At 38.2% G+C, this 19094-nt stretch overlaps 2 protein-coding genes across 2 annotated transcripts in view; one reads left to right on the forward strand and one right to left on the reverse strand.

The window, feature by feature from the left end:
- Positions 1-345: 345 nt before the first annotated feature.
- TEX12 (testis expressed 12) lies at positions 346-3633 on the reverse strand. Its single transcript, XM_008065571.1, has 4 exons — positions 3551-3633; positions 2563-2674; positions 2419-2470; positions 346-566 (listed from the first exon to the last, which is right to left on the reverse strand). Exons 1-4 carry the CDS (start codon positions 3611-3613, stop codon positions 422-424), a joined length of 372 nt encoding a protein of 123 aa, XP_008063762.1. The 5' UTR covers positions 3614-3633; the 3' UTR covers positions 346-421.
- Positions 3634-9408: 5775 nt separating this feature from the next.
- The window catches only part of IL18 (interleukin 18), a 22732-nt gene continuing 13046 nt past the window's right edge, over positions 9409-19094 (forward strand). Inside the window, exon 1 of the mRNA XM_008065572.1 lies at positions 9409-9446. The gene's annotated coding sequence lies outside the window, so the exon portion shown is untranslated. The remainder of the gene's footprint in view (positions 9447-19094) is intronic.

Raw genomic sequence — 19094 nt, forward strand, 5'->3', positions numbered from 1 at the left:
AGGTTCAATGTTCCTTTATAATACTGACCATGAAAAACATTTTTAAACTATCTCCAAAACTATCTACTATTTAAACAAAATATCCTATCTATCCTAAAAGAAAAAGTATAATATTGTTGGATATTATAAATTAACTGAGGCCTCTTTTAGAAGTTTAAGAAAGGCTAAGAAACTTAAGAAAAAAAAGAAAAGAATCCATCTAAGATTTAAATAATTTACACTTATATAAAACGCACCAAAAATGTGACCCTCAAAACAAAAGTGACATAGCTCATATTAATATCAAGCTTAAAGCTTCTTTTAAAAGAAATGTAGTTTCCCCTTCTCTGTATATACATTTTCTTTAACAACTAGAGCACTTTCAAAGCATAAATGTCATTCTATCACTACTACAATTCTCAGCTTACATTAAGTACACATTTTATCTGTGCAGTGTGTTTGCAATCACTGTAAACCTTTGTCTCAGGAGCTCTCTTTTTTGGATAAGAAAGTTTTCAATAGTATTGGCTTCTTTGAAGAGTCCATCTATCTCGTCAATGTAAGATGCATCTACTGCTGCTCTCTCACTATTGGGGAAAAAAATTATATTAAACTAAATAGCTACAATCTTAACACACCATCATGGTGATGTTCTTTATTATACTATATTTGACAACTACTTCATTTCGATGGCTTTCTGTACCACAGAGCTTCATTAATTTACTAACACTCTTCAGGAAAATGTTAAATTAGTCCCACAAATATTGTTGACTACTCAAAAAGCCTCCTGACACAACAGAAAGCATATCATATAATACTAACATTAAGTTATAGACATTATTTTTACAGCCACACAAACCATTATTCAAGTGCAATGACTGTGTAGTAGTTTTCTAAACCATCTTATAACACATGATAATCTCATTAATATTCAAATTTGGCCTTAAATATACATAAATAAAATGTAAATACAGTCATCCCTCAGTATTCATGGGGGATCAGGACCAGGACCCCCTGTAGATATCAAAATTCATGGATGCTCAAGTCACTTATATGAAGTGGCATAGTATTTGCACATAACCTATGTACAGCCTCCCACATACTTTAAATCAGGGGTCCCCAACCCCTGGGCCACAGCCCAGAACCAGTCCATGGGCTGTTAGGAATCAGGCTGTACAACAGGAGGTAAGCAGCAGGCAAAACAAGAAACTTCATCTGTATTTACAGCTCGCATTACTGCCTGAGCTCTACCTCCTGTCAGATCAGCATGGGCATTACAGATTCACATAGGCACATAAACCCTTTGTGAACTCTGCATGCAAGGGATCTAGGTTGCATGTTCCTTATGAGAATCTAATGCCTCGTGATCTGAGGTGGAGCTGAGGTGGTGATGTTTGCACTGGGGAGTAACTGCAAATACAGATTAACATTAGCAGTGAGGCTTGACTGCACAGAGACCATAATAAATCATCTGCTTGCAGACTCATATCAAAACCCTATCAGTGAGTGGCAAGTGAGTTGATTTACTTCAATTGTACAGTTGCATCTGGTGACATAATTATTATAGAATTATGTATAATTATTTATAATATATTATTTATATTATATAATTATGCATACTTATTTCATTATATATTTATTATATAAATATATTTACATCATACATTATATACTTATATTAAATATCATTATCTATATTATATATTTACTTATATCTTACAATGTAATAATAACAGAAATAAAATGAACAATAGGTACAATACAACTGAATGATCATGAAGCCATCCCTCCACCCCTCCCAAGTTCATGGAAAAACTGTCTTCCATAAAACCAGTCCCTGAAGCAAAATAGGTTGGGGACCACAGCTTTAAACCATCCCTAAATTACTTATAATACCTGATACAATGTAAATGCTATGTAAATGGATGTTATACTGCATAGTTTAGGACATAATGGCAAGAAAAAAATGTCTGTACATGTTCTGTACAACCATAACCAACCATTTTTTTCCCTAAATATTTTCAATCCATGGTTAGTTGAATCTAGAAATGCAAAACTCATGGATATAGAGGGCTAACTCTATGTGAAATACATTTTTATATTTAATGTCACTCTATTATCATTAATTTTACCAAATATTTTTCTCAAAGAAGTTTACATAAGATTTAAAGTATAATGTCATCTAGTTAGAGACCAAGATATATCCAGTCCAGTATTAACTCTAGCAATTGCAAAACAAAGGACGTCTAGTGAAACAGTTGAGGTTATTCCCTAAAAACTAATATAAGGAACAGAGGCAGAATAAAAAATTCCAAAGTTTTAATTACTGGATAGGCTTTACAGCCACAGAAATAAACTTTCCATTACAAAGTTTCCAGAAGAAAACATCTGTTTCTAACATCACATAAAAATCAAAAAGGAGATACTATAAGTACTTGCCTTAAGATATTTGCATATGTAGACAACATCAGATTAATTTCCTTGCTTATATCTGTTCAAAAATAAATAACTGAATAAGTTATGAACAACAAACTTTCTACATTATAAAATCGATGTAAGGAATATAAGCGTTTTATACATCACCATTCAAATCTTTTTCTAGGGCTTCATCTTTATAAAATAATCCAGAACCTTCAGAGAAAGATGAATCTGATTTTCCAAGAGAGGGCAACTGGGGACTATCTGGCATTTGAGCCTAATACAACAAAGTAAATAGGTACAGTCAGTAAGACTCAGGACGCATATATTTTTTGTATTGAGAAAAAGCAAATAAAAATTTTTCAGAAAAAAGCAAACATCCTAGAAATTATATGACCTAGTCATTTGAAATTGTATTATCAAAGAAACTTACAGGCCCAAGAAGCACCTTGCTCAACATACTAAATTTTATTTTGTTTTTAAATTAGACTTTGAATGTGGTTTTAATCCACTGATGTCCTGTATCTTGAACCAGTTAATGCTCTCATAGGAATGTAGCTACACTACATTTACATGTAATTACACTACATGTAATTTAGACAATAGTCAAATGAGTGCAAAATTTTACATGTAATTACACTACATGTAATTTAGACAATAGTCAAATGATTGCAAAATTTTACATGTAATTATACTACATGTAATTTAGACAATAGTCAAATGATTGCAAAATTTTGCAAGATAACAATCATTAAGGAAGCAAATCATATCTCAAATGCAACAGGTCAATTGGTAGGGGCAGGAGTAAAGGACAGGATATAGAAATCTTATTTTAAAAGATCAATAACTCTAGTACCTAAGTATCTTACTTATTATAGCAAAATAATTATGTAAAGTCCTTTGTATCATAAAGGCATGGACTCATTTCAGTCTCTAGATCACAAGCTACCAAAAAGAAACCTCCCAATAGTTTCTTGGAGGTCTTAGTGAAAAAACAGCTAGTGTCAAAATAGTTCCTGCTATGTTGTAAGACAATCCTAGCTCTGGAAATATAAAAACTTTAAATTCCATTTAGCAATAGAGTTTTCTTAAATGGCAGAAATTTGAGAAGTACAAATAGTACAAAAGATTAAGGCTCGGGCATATTGCTCACCTCCGTTTCTCTAGGCCTCTTGCAGTTTCTAGTATCAGGTTTTACAAGGTGACTCGCCATCATGTTCTGGAGGCATGAGCTGTAAAGTTTAGAGCAATGGCAAATGTAGGTGCAAACTCCCTGCTACAGTTCTCTTGACTCCTTCCCTTTTCCCATTTCTGCTGCTGCTAATTTAGGCTCTCGCTATCTGTCACTTACCTAACCCCAGTTTCTCTCTTCTCTAATTTATCCTAACAGCTGTTTGGGTAATATTTCAAAGCTTTATTACTGCTTTATTACTTTATTCTTGCATTACCTTCACTTAAAACCCTTCGGTTTACTAGTCATTTGTCCAAAATAAATTGAAAGCCCCTGGTATAGCTTGCAAGGCCCTACACCCCTATCTGGGGCCAACATGCCATTCCCATCATTTTTAACTACTCTTCTGTAGAACCTTGACCAAACTAGTCTTGTTGGCACTTCTGCCTTGTTTCAGGTCTGGCTCCATCTTCACAAACCTTAATGTTGACATAAATTGCACAGTTCATCTAATTCAATCTCATGTTTTACAAGTGAGAAAACAGGGACACAGACGGCTGAACAAGTTCAAACAAGTAAAACTCTCAAACGAAATCAAGATCTCCTCACTCTTCTAGTCTGAGATTACTTCTACTGCCTGCCTACCCTTCACAGAGCATCAAATTTTACTTTTAAATTACTTTCCCATAAATTCTGAAGGCGCTGCCCCTAGGAGTCTCAATGCTGAAACCTGGAAGGGTACACGGTCTCCACATCTTAGAGACAAGGAGCCCTGTGTCAACTGACCTTATGTTTGTTTTTAGAAACTATGCTGACCTGGATAACTGTAATGAATCAGATTAGTCATATATAATACACATGCATACAAGACAAGGCAACGACAAATTAAAAGATGACTGCTTAGTATAATTCCGCATTGTACGCCGACATTCCTGCCGGGCCCTTTACAGTATACAGTAAATAACTTTAAATGCCGTGATAGTCACATGCAACAAACATGCCACACGCAGGCGGCACCGCCCTCGCCTAGGGAGGTGGAGAATGTTCCAGAGAAGCCAACATGTGGGTCTGTCTCCGCTCCCTCCCTTTTCCTCCTCCCTTTCCCTTAGACACCTCTCCCGACGTGGCAGGATGGACACACATGTCCAATGGAAACCTATAATGGTGTCCTTCCGTCTCCAAAGATACATCAGTTCACCCGTCGTAACTCAAGGCCTCGGCGCCGGAATCCAAGGCAAAGCCGGGCCTCCTCCCATGACAAATCCCACCCCAGGCCGGCCTCGGCTGTGCAATCTCAGACGTTGGTGACTCAGTGATGACTCAACAACCATCCCCTCCTCCTACCCGACTGTTTTCCTCTAGTCTTCTCTTCCTCCTCGCCGCCATTCCGTTCCCTCGGGGCCCTTCCACCTACATTTTGACTCGCTCCCGCCCCGCCCCCCTTCTTCGGGACCTGTGCTTCCCTCCCCTAGAGACCCCGAATGTGAAGCTTCCATCCTCGCTCACTTTCTTGTTTCACACTCAGCCGCATTCTCACTGGCGCTCATCCTTCCAGCCCCACCCGAAGATCAGTCCCCTTCGTGGTGTGGGGAACTTCCTCCTCAGCGAGAGCGCGGGAAAAAGGACGGCAAGCGCGATGCGCATGCGCACACGGGGGTGGGGGGGGGAACGGCGCGCGGTGCTCCCAGCAGTCAGCGCGCGAGTCATGTGACAGCCGCCCCTTCCTGAGCCTGGGTCTTTATCCCGCGCGATTTGGGGTTTTCGTGAAACAAATTGCTCCCCACCTCCCACTGTATGTTTGGGGAAGAAGGAAACATCTGAAACTGATGTCTGAAAAAAGTTACCAGAGGAAGGCCGCGGTGTGTCCCTTGGAATGGCCAGGGTACACTAAATACTACGTCCACCTCCCTTTCCAAGTAACATTTCCGGCCTATTCCAGATGGTTGTCTGCATGGAGGCTTTAAACACGCATTCCTTGGCCTGCAAGCGGGGCTTCTGGATCCAGAACCTTCATTCCTTCCCTGCTTCCTCTTTGATGCAATCACATTATCAGAATCAAGCCTTTTTAGGAAATTTCTTTCTGGATCTGTCAATAAGTTTCATCGACTTCACTGGCAGCAGCTTTTCACACACACAAAAAAATGTTTTGTAACACACGTGGCTTACATCCTTGTGGCTTAGCCTCATCGGGTGTTTCAATGTGGAGACTTTGACCTGCAATTTCAAAGATAGACATTCTAAACTTATGCCCAGTTAGTTGATGTGGAAAGAAAAAACAAAGCAAGTCACCACGTAAGACAAAGGTCAACAACACCTCTCCGCAAGCTGCAGGTACAAAATCTTACACCTCAGACTATGTTTAACACTCATATATATTATTAATGTTCTTTTTTTCCTTTTGCTTATTTAACTGTTAGTCATCCTCGAGACTTGGAAGTGTTGTGTGGGTATATCTATTTGCTGTTTGTGGAAAAGCCAGTTGTTTTAAGGAAGTCCTAGAAACAGGCACTCGGTTTAATTTGCTTTGCTAACATTGTGAAATATAGGCCATGGACTAAATGCTAGACTAGATAATTTTGGTGTTTACTGACAGTCTTATTTTTGGTTTTTGTTTTTTTGGGTTTTTTTGCTGTTAACTTGTGATTTTTTCATTTTTCTTCATGTGTGTTATTGACAGTCTTTCAAGGGTTTCAGTTACTGAGACTGATGGCAATCAGTGTTGAAATTTTTATCTGTGGTAAATGAAGGAAAAAGTAATGTTTTTCATCAAGTCAAATGTATTCACATTAATGGACCGTTCTTTGTTCTTTCTAATACCATGTCTTTCCTAGTTTTTTAATGTTAAATTTTTCTTTCATGAAATAAAAACGTGGTTTTAAAAAATTGTTAATGTCCTTACTTGCTAAAATATGAAGTTATCCACTCAGTGTTTATCTTTTCCTCATTATCATCATTACTGCTCTTATTTTTATGGACTATTAATTCCAAAAGTGTGGGAAATTTCATCTAATTTCTTTCCCAGCCTTCACATTGTATGATATCTAAACAAGTGGTTAGCCATCTGATTCCCAAAATATTTCCAGGAAAAATGTTTCCGCCTAATGCATGAATGCTTTCATCATATTAAGAGAACTCCATGGACATTTTGTTTTATTTCTTAAATATTGTCTCTGTTGTGCCAAGTGGTGAGAATAAGTGAGAACATATAGTGGTTTGTAGTTATCTAGTGCTTTAAAATCTTCAAAGGGCTGTCATTATCGCATTTAATCTTTGAAAACAACTCTATGAAATACAAAGAACACTGAGACATTTGAATTGTTCTATATCAAAGAAAAAAAATGTCCCAAAACCTAGAAGTGTGTAACTTGTGCATTCTGCATCTCAACAGCTGGAGAAAACTCACTGGTGATAGGCCATTTAAAATCAGAACTTAGCCGGGCTCGGTGGCTCAACCTGTAATCCTGCGCCTTTGGGAGGCTGAGGTGAGTGAATTGCCTGAGCCTGTGGGTTCTTGAGACCCGCCTGGGCAGCGAGACCTCATCTCTACGATAAATTAAAAAATCAGCCGGACATGGTCCGGCTACTTGGAAGGCTGAGGCGGAAGAATCGCCAGAGTCCAGTAGGTCGAGTGAGACAATAAATAAATGAATGAATGAGCCCAGCAGGTCGAGTGAGACAATAAATAAATGAATGAATGAATGAATGAATAAATAAATAACAGAACTTAGCCGGGCTCGGTGGCTCAGCCTGTAATCCAGCACCTTTGGGAGGCTGAGATGAGTGGATTGCCTGAGCGCGGGTTCGAGACCCGCCTGGGCAGGCGAGACCTCATCTCTACAATAAATCAAAAAACTAGCCAGGTGCCTGTAGTTCCAGCTACTTGGAAAGCTGAGGTGAAAGGATGGCCAGAGCCCAGCAGGTAGAGGCTACGGTGGTCAGAAGGGGCCACTGCACTCCAGTCTGGGCGATAGTGAGACTCCAACTCAAAAAAAACCAAAATATAAAAAATAAAATAAAATCAGAACTTGTTTGGTGCTCTGATTCTGATAACTGTTTGACCCCACTTCATGCTTTCATATTAATTGATATACTTGGGCACTACTATGTTTGGAGAATGAAAACTTGTTATTTCAAATTCAGTCACTTTTTTTTTTTTTTGAGTCAGACTCCCACTCTGTTTCCCAGGCTAGAGTTCAGTGGCACACTCACAGCCACCACAGCCTCGACCTGTAAGTCTCAAGTGATCTTTCCGCCTCAGGCTTCCAAGTAGCTATAACTACAGGCACACGCCACCACGCCTGGCTTATATTTTGATTTATTGTAAAGATGGGGTCTCACCAAGTTACCTGGGCTGATCTTGAACCCGTGGGCTCAGGCATTCCTCTCACCTCTGCCTCCCAAAGTGCTGGGATTACAGGCGTGAGCCACCAACCAACCCGGTATCATACACTTCATAAATTTGCTATTTTTTTTTCTTCTGATAGTCACCACACTGAGCATCTCCAGCCATCCTGTCATAGGGTTCCTTTGTTATCACTGCCTTAGACATGCTTTTATGACTTTATGAAGTGAAAATCCTATCATGTTTAAAAAACAAAGAAACAAAAACTAGCTTCTTATGTAAGCATTTTGTTTCCTAACTCCAGAATCCCTCTGTTTTCATACCATCTCTGTACTAATAAAGACACAATGCCATCTGCAGAAAATAAAGACAAAATGCCACCTTGATAATTTCCTTGCTAGCAAAATAATACAATTTAGTACATGTTCAAGAAAAAGTTGTCTACGAAATTTTGTTTCTATTAAGTATTTTCAAGGTTGTGGTATTTACACTTTTTTTTTCTTTTTTACTACTCTTTAAGAGTTATATTTAAAAGACTATTTTTACAAATTGAACATAAGCCCTGAAAATACATATCCTTAAATCATAATTCAGATATTTTAAGTCAGAACTTTGCCACCATTCCAGGAATAAAAAATTTTAGCACTGGAATCTGCAAGTAAATATTTGCTCTTTTATCAGAATTTTAGCAGCCCTCCCCCCAAATTTGCTTTCTATTGCAGAAAATAAGAAAATTAGTAAATAAAATTCTAATGATGCAGGTGGCTTGCATCTGATGTAACAAATGAGACATTTCCTGAAAATGGACTCCTGTTCCACTGAGAAGTAAATCTTAATAGCCTCTTTCCTTTGACACCATGTTGAGCTTGGAAGGGAGAAGATGTCCTGAATGAGGTCATAAAGTAAAAGAAATAAAGTGTTTTGCAAAATGTTCTTTCTTTTAAAAAGAATCATTTTAGGTGTTATGATAATATTGGAGGAATGACTCTAATAGGACTGATTATTCAGCATTGTAAGATAAGAAAAAGCTTTGTGCTGAAGTGTGACCAGAGAGTGTGAAAACAGAGACTAATGTGAGAAAAGTTGATGCTTCTGATGGACTAAGCAGGTGCCTTCTTAAAGTACTTCAAAAAGAAGCTTAGGTTTTAGAAGGGCCAGAACCCCAACTTTTACAGAAAAAAAGATTTCATTAGAATTGTGATTTTACATTAAAAGAAAGACTCATATTCTCTGCCACTCTATTTCAAGTTCTAGAAAAGAGCCCACGTTTAGAAGGCGGGTCCAAGGCGTGCCAGCAGCAGTCTCCTCCCCTCCACCTTCTTCCTCGTTTTCTCCAGAGTATTCAGCCCTCCTTCCCTGACGACTGCTGGATCCCAGCGAGCAGCAGCAAATTGTTGTCCAATGCTTTTTGCATTTCTGACTGCCTCCTCCCACTGCTAAAACTGCCCCCCGCTACAATCTGCACAGCACTGGGAAGAAGAAAGGGACCTCGGACCTTCCAGATTGCTTCCTCTGGCAAGAATCTATTTGACTCAGGTAAGAAGTATCATTCCTCTTTCTTTGGAAACCTAAGCATAGCAATTAGGGATAAGCAAGCTAGAAAAGCAATTGAGAGGAATTTAAGTTCTCCGACATCACTATGATGGGCAATCAGCAACAACATAAGGAATATAAGCAAAGTCAGAATAGAAACTTTTTTTTCTCTTTTATCAAATATGGGACAGTACCAAATTAGAGCAGAAGTTCTCAACCTTTTTGTTCTCATGACCCCTTTACACTCTTAAAAATGAATGAGGATCCCGAAGAGCTATTGTGTCTCTACTTCTTTACGGTGTTACTGTAATTTACTGTATTAGAAATTAAAACTGAAAAATGTTTTAAAATAGTTACCTAGTAATTTATTTTAAAATAGCAATAAGCATATCACATGTTAGCATAAATAACATTTTTAATGAAAGATAGTTATGTATTTCAAAAAAATCTAGTGTAAAGAGTGACATTGTTTTTCCTTTTTTTTTTTTGAGTTGGAGTCTCACTCTGTCGCCCAGACTGGAGTGCAGTGGCACGCTCCCAGCCACCGCAGCCTCGACCTGCTGGGCTCCAGCGATCCTTCCGCCTCAGCCTTCCAAGTAGCCGGAATTACAGGCATGCGCAACCACGCCCAGCTGATTTTTTGATTTATTGTAGAGATGAGGTCTTGCTGCCCAGGCGGGTCTCGAACCCGCGGGCTCAGGCAATCCCACTCACCTCAGCCTCCCAAAGGCGCGGGATTACAGGCTGAGCCACCGAGCCTGACTCATTGTTTTCATTTTTACAAATCTTTTAAATATCTGGCTGAATAGAAGACAGACAGATGAGCTGGAGTCTCACCTGCTTTGCGTTCATCTACTGCAATATCACACAGAATGTAGCCTCTGGTAAACTCTGTTGTGCACTCATGAGAGAATGAGGGTGAAAAAGACAAATTGCATCTTAGAACTATTAGAAAATAGCTTTCACTTTGTGAACCCTCTGAGATTCGCTGCTTTAGAGGGATAAGATAAATAAGCTTCTCTTTGAGAGGAATCTAACTCTGAATCAATTATATTAAAAGATAACCAAAAAATTTCTCATGATTGATAAGCTTGTGGAATCTACAGCAACACCCTTGGGCTGGGCTATAATTGGATAATATTATAGCATTCCCCACGAGAATTTTATTTCACAATAAGGAAAACGCTGAATAAATATCTCTGTTTTGAAGTCAAATAGCAAAAATGAGGACACCCTTCAATTCCTCTTTACTTTTTGCCTGTATTCAGCTATTTTAGGTTCTGTTAAATCTTCCTTAAAAATATCTTTTTTATCTGCAGTGTTTTTCTATTGCCTATGAGGTTAAAATTACTCTTCTAAAAGAATTTCACAACCTTCCATAATCTAACCCCACCTTACCTAGGAGTGTTCACTGCAAGAAAGTAACTCCATTCAGTCTCCACCACACAACATTGTTTTGATTCATGCCCTTCTCCAGCTATTCAACTCTTAAGCCTTCTTTGAGATTCAATTCAATTCTCCTTTCCAAGCAAGGTCATTCCAACTACATCAGTTCCATTTTGGCTTTTTGATTTGAGTCTGTATTTAGCAGTTAATGATGTCTTTTATAATTAATACAAAATTAATATAAAAGGCATAATTTTTAAGTCGTCTTCTACCTTCACCTCTTCCACACCCACGTACACACATTCATAATAAGATGGCAAAATTTTCAAGGACAAAATAACTTATAGAACTGAAAAGTTAGATGTTGACCATGCTGCCGTTTCGATGACTAACTACCTGATCTTCGGGATTGAAGCTATGTAGTAACATGCTCCTCATTCATTGCATGCCGAGTCCCCAGTATTGGAATTCCACAGTAATGAATAAACATAATCATAGTTGACTTTCAAGTTCAAGGCATGTCAACTTTTAATCTAGTCATATGTTTTTAAACTTTCAGTGGCTGAACAATGCTGGCTGTATAATAAATGTTCAGTAAACACCATATATGCTGTCTTAGAATTATAAAGAAATGGTTACTAGGACATTTGCCACATAGAAATGGTTTTTTGTTTTTTAGCCTTAACTAGGATCTAGAACTGCAGATTGCTGGAGCTGGAACAGACCTTAAAGACTGACTATCCAGCTTCCTTGTTGTCCAAATGTGGAAACTGAGTCCCTCAGAATTAGGTAACTTGTCACAGACAAAATTAGAACTCTGTTGGGATTCTATTATTTACTAGCCTCTGACTAGCTTTCAAAGGCTTGTATAACTAAAACTTTGTTTCAAAGAACCAATTGTCACTGCATATTCCTGAGAGGATCTTTCTGAGGTGATTTATAACTCTTTAAAAAAAAAAAAAAAAAAGTCGCCAGGCTCGGTGGCTCAGCCTGTAATCCCGCGCCTTTGGGAGGCTGAGGTGAGTGGATTGCCTGAGCCCGCGAGTTCGAGACCCGCCTGGGCAGTGAGACCTCATCTCTACAATAAATCAAAAAATCAGCCGGGCATGGTAGCGCATCCCTGTAATTCCGGCTACTTGGAAGGCTGAGTCAGAAGGATTGCCGGAGCCCAGCAGGTCAAGGTTGCGTTGGCTGGGAGCAGCCACTGCACTCCAGTCTGGGTGACAGAGTGAGACTCCAACTCAAAAAAAAAAGGTCAGGCCTGGCGCGGTGGCTCATGCCTATAATCCCAGCACTTTGGGAGGCCAAGGTGAGAAGATTGCCCGAGCCCACAGGTTCAAGACCAGCCTGGGCAACTTGGCGAGACCTCGTCTCTACAATAAATCAGAAAATTAGCTGGCCGTGGTGGCACATGCCTGTAGTTCCAGCTACTGGGAAGGCTGAGGGGGAAGGATCACCTGAGCCCAGCAGATTGAGGCTATGGTGGCCATGAGCGTGCCACTTCCCTCCAGCCTGGGCGACAGACGGAGACTCCGACTCAAAAAACAAACAAGAAAAAGTCATCTGGATGTGGTGGCTCACGCCTATAATCCCAGCACCGGAGGAGGCAGAGGCGAGAGTATTGTCTGAGCCCAGGGGTTCAAGACTAGCCTAGGCAACTTGGTAAGACCTCATCTCTACAATAAGTCAAAAGATTGGCCTGGCATGATGACACGTGCCTGTACTTCCAACTGCTCAGGAGGCTAAGATGGAAGAATCACCTGAACCCAGCAGGTCAAGGCTGTGGTAGCTGTGACCATGCTCCTGCACTCCTGCCTCAGTAACAGAGTCAAACAAAAAAAAAAAATCTGCAACTCTTAAATGAAATATGTAAAGCGTTTTTATTCAATGGGTAATTGAATATACCATATACTATAATTTTCATAGATTAGAACTAAGAAAAGAGAGGAACATGGATGAGAAAGGAAAAGAAGAAAATTGAGGGATGAAGGGTTGAGGAAGAAAATGCAATACTTGTAATCATAGATATACTGAGAACTAACAAAAAGAGTGGTAAGAAAATAAACAGCACACCTCATCAACAAGGGTACCTGCATAATCAGCGTTTATATACCTAACCCTGAATCGTATCCCACATCTTTATGATTAAAAAAAGAAATAAAATAAACAAATGAAGAGTTCACAATGAACACATGAATAAAAAGAAACTACTAGGGGAAAAAAAGAAGAGGAAGATATTCAAGAAATTATTCTATTTTTTAAATTCTATCTTCAGGCTTCCCTCACTTTCTTTCTCATTCTCATTGGTTTTCAGGTGGAGGAAACGTTTAAGGCAGGGGAAAAACAAATTTACAAGTCCCATTCCACACTGTTGTCAAGACAACAAGGTTTATCATGATGAACATTTACTCACTGAACATTTCTTGAGTTCCTCTGTATTGTGAGTTGTTTCCAGATCAGAAAAAAAAGAGTCAGAAAGAAAAGCACAACTCATTGTCTTAAACTCAGATTGAAGCTGGGCAGACCTATTTGTAATCAAAGTCATCTTAATTCAGGGTACTAAGTGCTATTTCAGAAACATGAACAGGAAATAAGGGAAAGGAGGACTCTGAGGAGGGAATGATTTAGCTAGGAACAGAAGAGTCAGGAAAGTTTTCCTAGAAGAAACATTAAATCTAGGACATATAGGACAAAGGATAAAGCAGAGTTTGGTAAGCAGAAAAGCAGGGGAAGTTCTAGTCTGGCAAAGGGAATAACTCAGGCAAAAATACAGAGTGAGGGAGAGTCTGGAAGCAAGAAAACTAAGTAGAGAGGAGTATTGAAATAGAAGTTCCCAGAAGTGGTGAGTGCTTGATTTAAAATAGTGCTGGTGAAGATGGAGAGGAAATGCCAAATTCCAGAGACATTCTGGATTTCTGTAATTAGAATCTATAGTATTTATCAAATAGGAGAAAAATTGACTAAAATAGTCAAGAAAGACTCCCAGGTCTCAGTTTTAGAAGATTACTTGGACATATTTTGGAAAGTAATTCATGGATATCTTATAGTTGGAACTGTGTATCTGGAACCAAATTAAAATGTATACATATGTATCATTATGTACATATACATATATATGTTTTATATGTACACATATATATGTATAAACCACTACCCTCACTCTTTATTTTGTAGCCAAATTTCTCAAAACAATAGTTAGTTATCACTGCCCTTACTTTTTTCTCCTCCTTCCATTCTGTCGTAGATATTTGTCAACCTGTGTTCTGCTACCTCTCCTTTACCCAAACTGTTCTATAGTTGCCAAAACTTCCTAATTGCCAAATTCAGTGAACAAGTTTAAGCTTGTATCTAAATTACCTGCAGTTTCTGATTTCAAGCAGCCCCTCCTGAAACCCCTTTCTCACTTGGCTTCAATGACACCTCTCAGATTTACAAAACAGAACTCATTATTTTCCACTTCAGCTGTTTTTTCATTCTCTTTTTTCTTAGTTAATGGGATAACTGAACAAATTGCCCAAGTCCTAAACTTTGAAGTCATCCTCTGTCCTTCCATTTTGTGTTTGACCCACAACCAATCAGCTGAAAAATCCTGCTGTTTAATATCTCGTGAATTCACTGCCTTAGTTTATGGCCTCATCAACTCTTAACTGTCAAAATTGCTTCTGAAGTTGTTTTCTAGTCTCTGCCAGTCTTTCCCAATCAAATCCATTCTGTATGCTGCTGCCAGAGTGAGCTTTTTAAAACACAGACTTGACCATATCTTTCTCCTACTTAAAATAAGTCACTATTTTTTCAGGAAAAAAAAAAACTCAAACTCTTTACCCTGCTTAAACAAGGCCTTTATAATCTGACTCTCCTTTCCAAGCTTTCATCAAACTACATTGCCAGTTGCATTTTATGTTATTTGAACTAGGCAAAAATCAAACTAATGTACATAAAATTATTATTTTTATGTACATAATGTACATAAAAATAATAATTTACATAGGCAAAATGAAAATAATGTTAACTCCTCCAAACAGTTTATCTAGAATGACTATTTCAAAGCTGGTTGTAAACTGTTAACACTATTGCCACATATAAGTGTCTCTTCCAATTATCTGCTTCCAATTCAGTATTGTATAAGCTAGGCTATTCCTTAAATATCTCAAAAGTTCTTGAGACATACAGTTTATTACTGTGCTATTTTTTAAACACAATAATTTTAAATGTTTCTGCATCTAATGTTATCAAAATGCCAAAGGAGTATTTTTACTACTTGTGCTAAAAAAAAAAGAAACTTTTTCAAATAAATAAATCGGAAAAAAACTTACATGCAAGAAAACAATACTAAAAAGACCAAAGTACCACCATGATTGACTGTGTGAAGAGAGCACTCTACAAAACATAGTAATAATGCTGAGAAAGTTGAAAAAAGAAAGCAAGACTACACTTTGGTTATTGTTGATTTATGCACTCCAAAAATATCTCTCCCATGCTTTTCCCAAGGAAAAGTTAATCGTGAACTATGTGAGATCTTCAGAAATGCAGTCTTTCTGTAAAAAGTGACTCCATTTGCATTATTTGTGGTTAAAAAGAAATGAGGCCTCAAACACCCATGTTCTCCCAGCCTCTCTGCTTCCTAGCCTTTGTTCACATTGTTTCATCTCAGTGGAAACTCTTCCCTGGCCTTGACAATGCCTGCCTCTCTTTCAAGGCAGCACACCCATCATTTTCTTTGGTAACTTCGTCCAGCACCAACAAAGAAAATCACTGTAAATCCAACTACACATCATTCATTATTTATTATTTTGTAATTGTCTAAGTGTTTGTCTCTCCCATGAGACTGAGTCAGCACAGAATAGAAGCTAAGTCTCGTTCATATGTGTTTTGTCAGCTTCTAGCCCATTCTTTTTTTTTTTTTTAAATATGTGGGGTACAATTCAGGGTTAGGTATACAAATGTTCATTATGCAGGTACCCTTGTTATGGGGTGTGTACCCCCCTCTCCTGGCAGTTTCCCAATACTGCCAATCCCTTTCTTACAGTATTACGATAGTTGTTCGCAGTCCATTTTAGCCCATTCTTGATGCATTAATTGATGAATGAGTTCAATATTTTCCTTCTCCAGACTCATTCATTCACTGACAGAGTACTCAAGGTAAACACTAGTAATTCAACTTCTGCCCATACTGCTTAGTAGATTTCAGATGAATTACTTTAATCAATATATGTGCACATATAACATTAAAGTTTGTAGGGAGGAGCACGATAGCCATTGTTTTACCAATTAATAACTAATCAAAACATAAAGTCCCTCTCAGGTTTAACAGATGTCTGCCTTCTGAGTTAATACAGTTAATAACACATTCTGACACTGATAACAGAACTGTTTTAATCATTGAAGCCATAAAGATGAATAAAGAAAATGCTTTCATAGCTACAGTATAGTCATTATAGTTCTGATTTTTAATATTAAAGTTGATATGAGTTTGGGTTAAAAAAAAAATGTAAAGTTGAGCACAGTGGATCGTACCTGTAGTTCCAGCACTTTGGGAGGCCAGGAGGATTACTTGAGCCCAGGGGTTTGAGACCAACCTGGGCAACTTGATGAAACCTCATCTCTACAATAAATTAAAAAAAAAAAAAAAATAGCCGAGCATGGTGGCATATCCTGTAGTCCCAGCTACTCCAGAGGCTGAGGCAGAAGGGTCACCTGAGCCCAGGAGGTCAAGGCTGTGGTGAGCTATGATAATGCCACTGTGCTCCAGGGGCAACAGAGTAAGACCTTGACTCAAAAAAAAAATTTTTTTAGACTTATCTAAGCAACTTTTTCATCCTTTGCTATATTACTTTGCCCTCAGAGTCTTCCTTTTTCCCCTCCTTTAAAAAACTAGGTGATAATTCTAAATGTTAATTTAAAATATGTACTTAAATTTGTCTTACAATAAATTTTTATTTTATTTAAATGAAATCAGTTTAATAGCTATTCACATTTGAATGTGTATAAGGAGCTAAACCCAGCTAAAACTGTTAAATAGCCACAAACTAACATGTATTTTGGATTAGCTTAATTTGGATTAAGTTTTTTCAGCTAAGTTGTTGTTTTTTTTTTTTTTTTGAGTTGGAGTCTCACTCTGTCACCCAGACTGGAATGCAGTGGCCACTCCAGGCCACTGCAGCCTCAACTTGTTGGGTTCCAGCGATCCTTCTGCCTCAGCCTTCCAAAACAGCTGGAACTACAGGCGTGCACTACCACGCCCGGCTAATTTTTTGATTTATTGTAGAGATGAGGTCTCGCCAAGTTGCCCAGGCGGGTCTCGAACCCATGGGCTCAGGCAATTCACTCACCTCGGCCTCCCAAAGCGCAGGATTACAGGCTGAGCCACCAAGCCTGTCCTTAGCTAAATTTTAATTTCCTGCTTAATCTACATACATGCTTGACCTCAAATTATGCTTGAAAAAAAATGAGTCAGTTCTCTACCTATAAGCATAATTTTATGACTACTCCCCTGTATACCATTAACAACTATCACCTAACCATCTTCTGTAGAGTCCCAACCATAACTGCCCTCGAGAAGCCAGTATTCAGAATACTGCTGAATTCTAAAGTAGGACTTTCTCATCATTTTTATAGCATGGACTTCCATGGGAAATCTGGTAAAGACTATGGACCTCTCCTCAGAATAATGTTTTTACATAATAAAATTAAATACTTAGCCTTCTAAAGGAACCCATTATATCAAAAAACGTATTTTACCTGACTTCATATTATACTACAAGGCTATGGTGTACAAGGTGCTGGTATAAAAATAGATACATAGGGCAAACACTTCAGGTCCCCTCCCACTGTGGGGACTTTTCTGTTCCCTTAATAAATCCTGGTTTCTAAAAATAATAATAATAAGAGACACATAGGTAAATGGAACAGAATAGAGAACCCAGAAATCAAGCCACATATTTACAGCCAACTGATTTTTAACAAAGTTAACAAGAACATACAGTGGGGAAAGGATGCTAGTTTCAACAAATGGTGCTGGGAAAATTGGACTGAAAGATGAAACTGGATTCCTGTCTCTCACTACCTACAAAAGTCAACTCAAGGTGGATTAAAGACTTAAATGTGAGACCTGAAACTATAAAAATATTAGAAGAAAGCCTAGGGAAAACTTTTCTGAACATTGGTCTAGGCAAAATTCTAAGAAAGGATTCATGACCAAGACCTCACAAGCACAGGCAATTAAGACAAAATGGTAAATGAAACTTAATTAAACTAAACTTTTACTCAGAAAAAGAAATAATCAGCAGAGTGAACAGATAACCTGCAGAATGGGAGAAAATATTTGTAAACTATACATCTGACAGGGGACTAATACTTAGAATTTACAAAGGACCCAACAACAGAAACAAAAAAAATAATCCCATTAAAAAGTGAGCTAAAGACATGAATAGATATTTTTCAAAAGAAGATATGCAAATGGTGAACAAGTATATGAAAAAATGTTCCTCATCACTAATCATTAGAGAAATGCAAATTAAAACCACAATGAGATATCCTATGCCATTCAGAATGCCTATTATTAAAAAGACAAAAAGTAACAGATGTTGGCAAGGATGTAGAGACAAGAGAATATTTATACACTGTTGGTGGGAATGTAATTTAGCACAATCTCTATGGAAAGCAGTATGGAGATTTCTCAAAGAACTAAAATTAGAACTATCTTTTCATCCAGCATTCCCACTACTGAATATCTACCCAAAGGAAAAGAAATAATTATATCAGAAAGATACCTGAACTCGTATGTTTATTGCAGCACTATTCACAGTAGCAAAGCTATGGAATCAACCTAAGTGTCCATCAACAGATGATTGGCTAAAGAAAATGTGGTGTGTATATACACAATGGAATACTATTTAGCCATAAAAAAAGAATGAAATCATGTCATTTACAGCAAAATGGATAGAAGTGGAGGCCATTATCATGACCCAGTTAAAACACAGAAAGACAAATACTGCCTGTTCTCACTTGTAAGTGGGAGCTAAATAGTGTGTACACATTGACAGAGTGTGGAAAGATAGACAATGGAGACTCAGAAGAATGGGAGGAGTAGGGGGTTAGATGATTAGAAATTACTTATTGGACCTGCCTGGGCAACTTGGCAAGACCTTATCTCTACCATAAATCAAAAACTTAGCCGGGCGTGGTAGCGCGCGCCTGTAGTTCCAGCAACTTGGAAGGCTGAGGCGGAAGGATCGCCGGAGCCCGGCAGGTCGAGGCTGCGGTGGC

Source organism: Carlito syrichta, unplaced genomic scaffold, assembly GCF_000164805.1.
Source record: "Carlito syrichta isolate Samal-C Ts95f unplaced genomic scaffold, Tarsius_syrichta-2.0.1 Scaffold308670, whole genome shotgun sequence".
Taxonomy (NCBI): Eukaryota; Metazoa; Chordata; class Mammalia; order Primates; family Tarsiidae; genus Carlito; species Carlito syrichta.